At 34.8% G+C, this 2177-nt stretch overlaps 1 protein-coding gene across 1 annotated transcript in view; it reads left to right on the top strand.

The window, feature by feature from the left end:
• The window catches only part of LOC100167616 (sodium/calcium exchanger 3), a 19363-nt gene that overhangs the window by 12692 nt on the left and 4494 nt on the right, over positions 1-2177 (top strand). The window contains exons 6-13 of the mRNA XM_029486315.1: positions 1-188; positions 279-478; positions 563-656; positions 742-883; positions 955-1293; positions 1368-1697; positions 1786-1964; positions 2072-2173. Of these exons, the coding sequence (XP_029342175.1) occupies positions 1-188; positions 279-478; positions 563-656; positions 742-883; positions 955-1293; positions 1368-1697; positions 1786-1964; positions 2072-2173 (1574 nt within the window). The remainder of the gene's footprint in view (positions 189-278; positions 479-562; positions 657-741; positions 884-954; positions 1294-1367; positions 1698-1785; positions 1965-2071; positions 2174-2177) is intronic.

A 2177-nucleotide genomic window follows, 5' to 3' on the forward strand; every position in this document is an offset into this window, starting at 1 on the left:
ATTTGATTAAATTCGTGAAAAATGTAAAGAAATACTCCGGGATAACTGATGCAGACGCAGCAAAACTTGCAGCTACCAAATTGATCGATTCAACACATCGCGGAGCTATGTGGTATCGCATTGGAGCAGTTAGACGGTTTACAGGTGGCAAGCAAATAGAGCCTGTTTTAGAAGACCATCTCAGACAAGTATGTAGTATAAATAATTTAAATAACAAATATATATTTATCACTCAAATCTCCTGCTAAAAATATAATACCCTACCATATATTATATAGGTTTATGACGTAATAAAAAAAAATGGCGAAAATGGATACGATACATTAAACCATAAGCCGCCTACTTTGTCACAAAACGATGAAACAAAATATGCGATAATAGAGTTTCACGCCCCCACAATCGCGGTTAATGAAAATATAGGACGATTTCCCGTCACCATTTGGCGACACGGAAATCTAAACACTAAAGCAACTGTTAGGTGAACGTACAATACACGATATACTATTTATAGTATTTGATGTAAATTATAATCGAAACAAATTGACATATATTGAAATTACAGAGTGGATAGTATCAATGGAACAGCTAAGGAAGGAGAAGATTTTGTAAAAGTGAAGGAGATTGTTGAATTTAAAGAAAATGAAGAAGAAAAAGAAGTATGCTATACCAAAATAATTATATAAATAATAGTACTTATATCTATATAATATTATAGATTTATTTTTGTTTTTTCCAAACTAGATTTATATTGAAATACTTGATGATAATAAATGGGAACCCGATGAAGAGTTTTTCCTTAGATTGTCTGTGGTCCATCATAAAGATTTATCTGTAAAACTTGGTTGTATTTCAATCATGGAAGTGACTATAATCGACAACGATGGTATATACAAATGTGTTTATTTACTTAAAATGTACTTGATGTAAGTATTAAATTATGTAATTTTATTTTAGAACCTGGTATTATAAGCTTTGGTAAAAGAGGACTATTGGTAAAAGAGAGCACAGGGTTCGTCGAGGTGCCAATTGTTCGAACGCATGGATCAGACAGCGAGGTCAGTGTCAAATGGAAGACTATTGATGAATCAGCCATTTCCGGACGAGATTATGTAGGCGGCGAGGGTGAAATTATTTTCAAAGATAAAGAAGTGGCTAAAATTCTGCGAGTCGAAATAATCAATGATATGTGTCCAGAGAAAGACGAATGTTTTGAAATCAAATTATTTGAAACTACAGGCGGTGCCAGAATTGGAAATGTTAATAGGATAGCCATCACGATCAGTAGTGACGATGGCAAGTGTTTTTATTATAAGGTCTACTTCAACGTATTTATATGAGTTATAACAGTTGTGTGTTTGGCTTTTTAGATTTTGATTCAGTGGTCGATCGTCTGATGTTGTTGACTAACATAAACATTCATGCACTTGAATTGCACCGTCAAACTTGGGCGGAACAAATTAAAACAGCGATGACTGTGAACGGTGGCGATTTGACCAACGCAACAACTTTGACTTATGTGTTGCACTTTTTTTCGTTTTTTTGGAAGGTCGTATTTGCTTTCATACCACCAGCGGCCGTGTTTTCTGGTTGGTTAAGATTTTTCACCTCCCTCACGTTAATAGGAGTCATGGCCACGATAATCGGCGATTTAGCTACAATTTTCGGTTGCTTGATTGGACTAGACGACGCCGTGACCGGTAATTTCTAACGACTCAACGGTCATATTATGTATGTCCTATGCCTAAATTAAACAATTTACACATTAGTTTCAATTTATTATTACAGCAATTACAATAGTGGCACTCGGAATGTCATTACCAGATATTTTGGGAGCCTGCATGGTCACTCGAGCGGAAACCCACGCAGACGAGGCTATGATACACATCGCAGGTTCAATAGCTGTAAAAGTATTGATGGGCGTAGGACTGCCGTGGTTTATTTCTGCTTTGTATCACTACTCTCACGTAAACATTTTTTTTTATTATTAAATTTAGCGCACATCAATATAATAAATTAATAATATCATGGCTATAAAATTATTATAACATCTGTATTTTGTTTTTATTTTTAGGGAAACTTGTTCGAGATTCCGTCGACTCGTATTGGTTTTAATGTTCTTTTATATTCTGTTATGGCGATTTTGGCTGTAACTGTATTAATGGTCCGTAGAAATGTTG

The sequence above is a fragment of the Acyrthosiphon pisum genome, chromosome A1, assembly GCF_005508785.2.
Source record: "Acyrthosiphon pisum isolate AL4f chromosome A1, pea_aphid_22Mar2018_4r6ur, whole genome shotgun sequence".
Taxonomy (NCBI): domain Eukaryota; kingdom Metazoa; phylum Arthropoda; class Insecta; order Hemiptera; family Aphididae; genus Acyrthosiphon; species Acyrthosiphon pisum.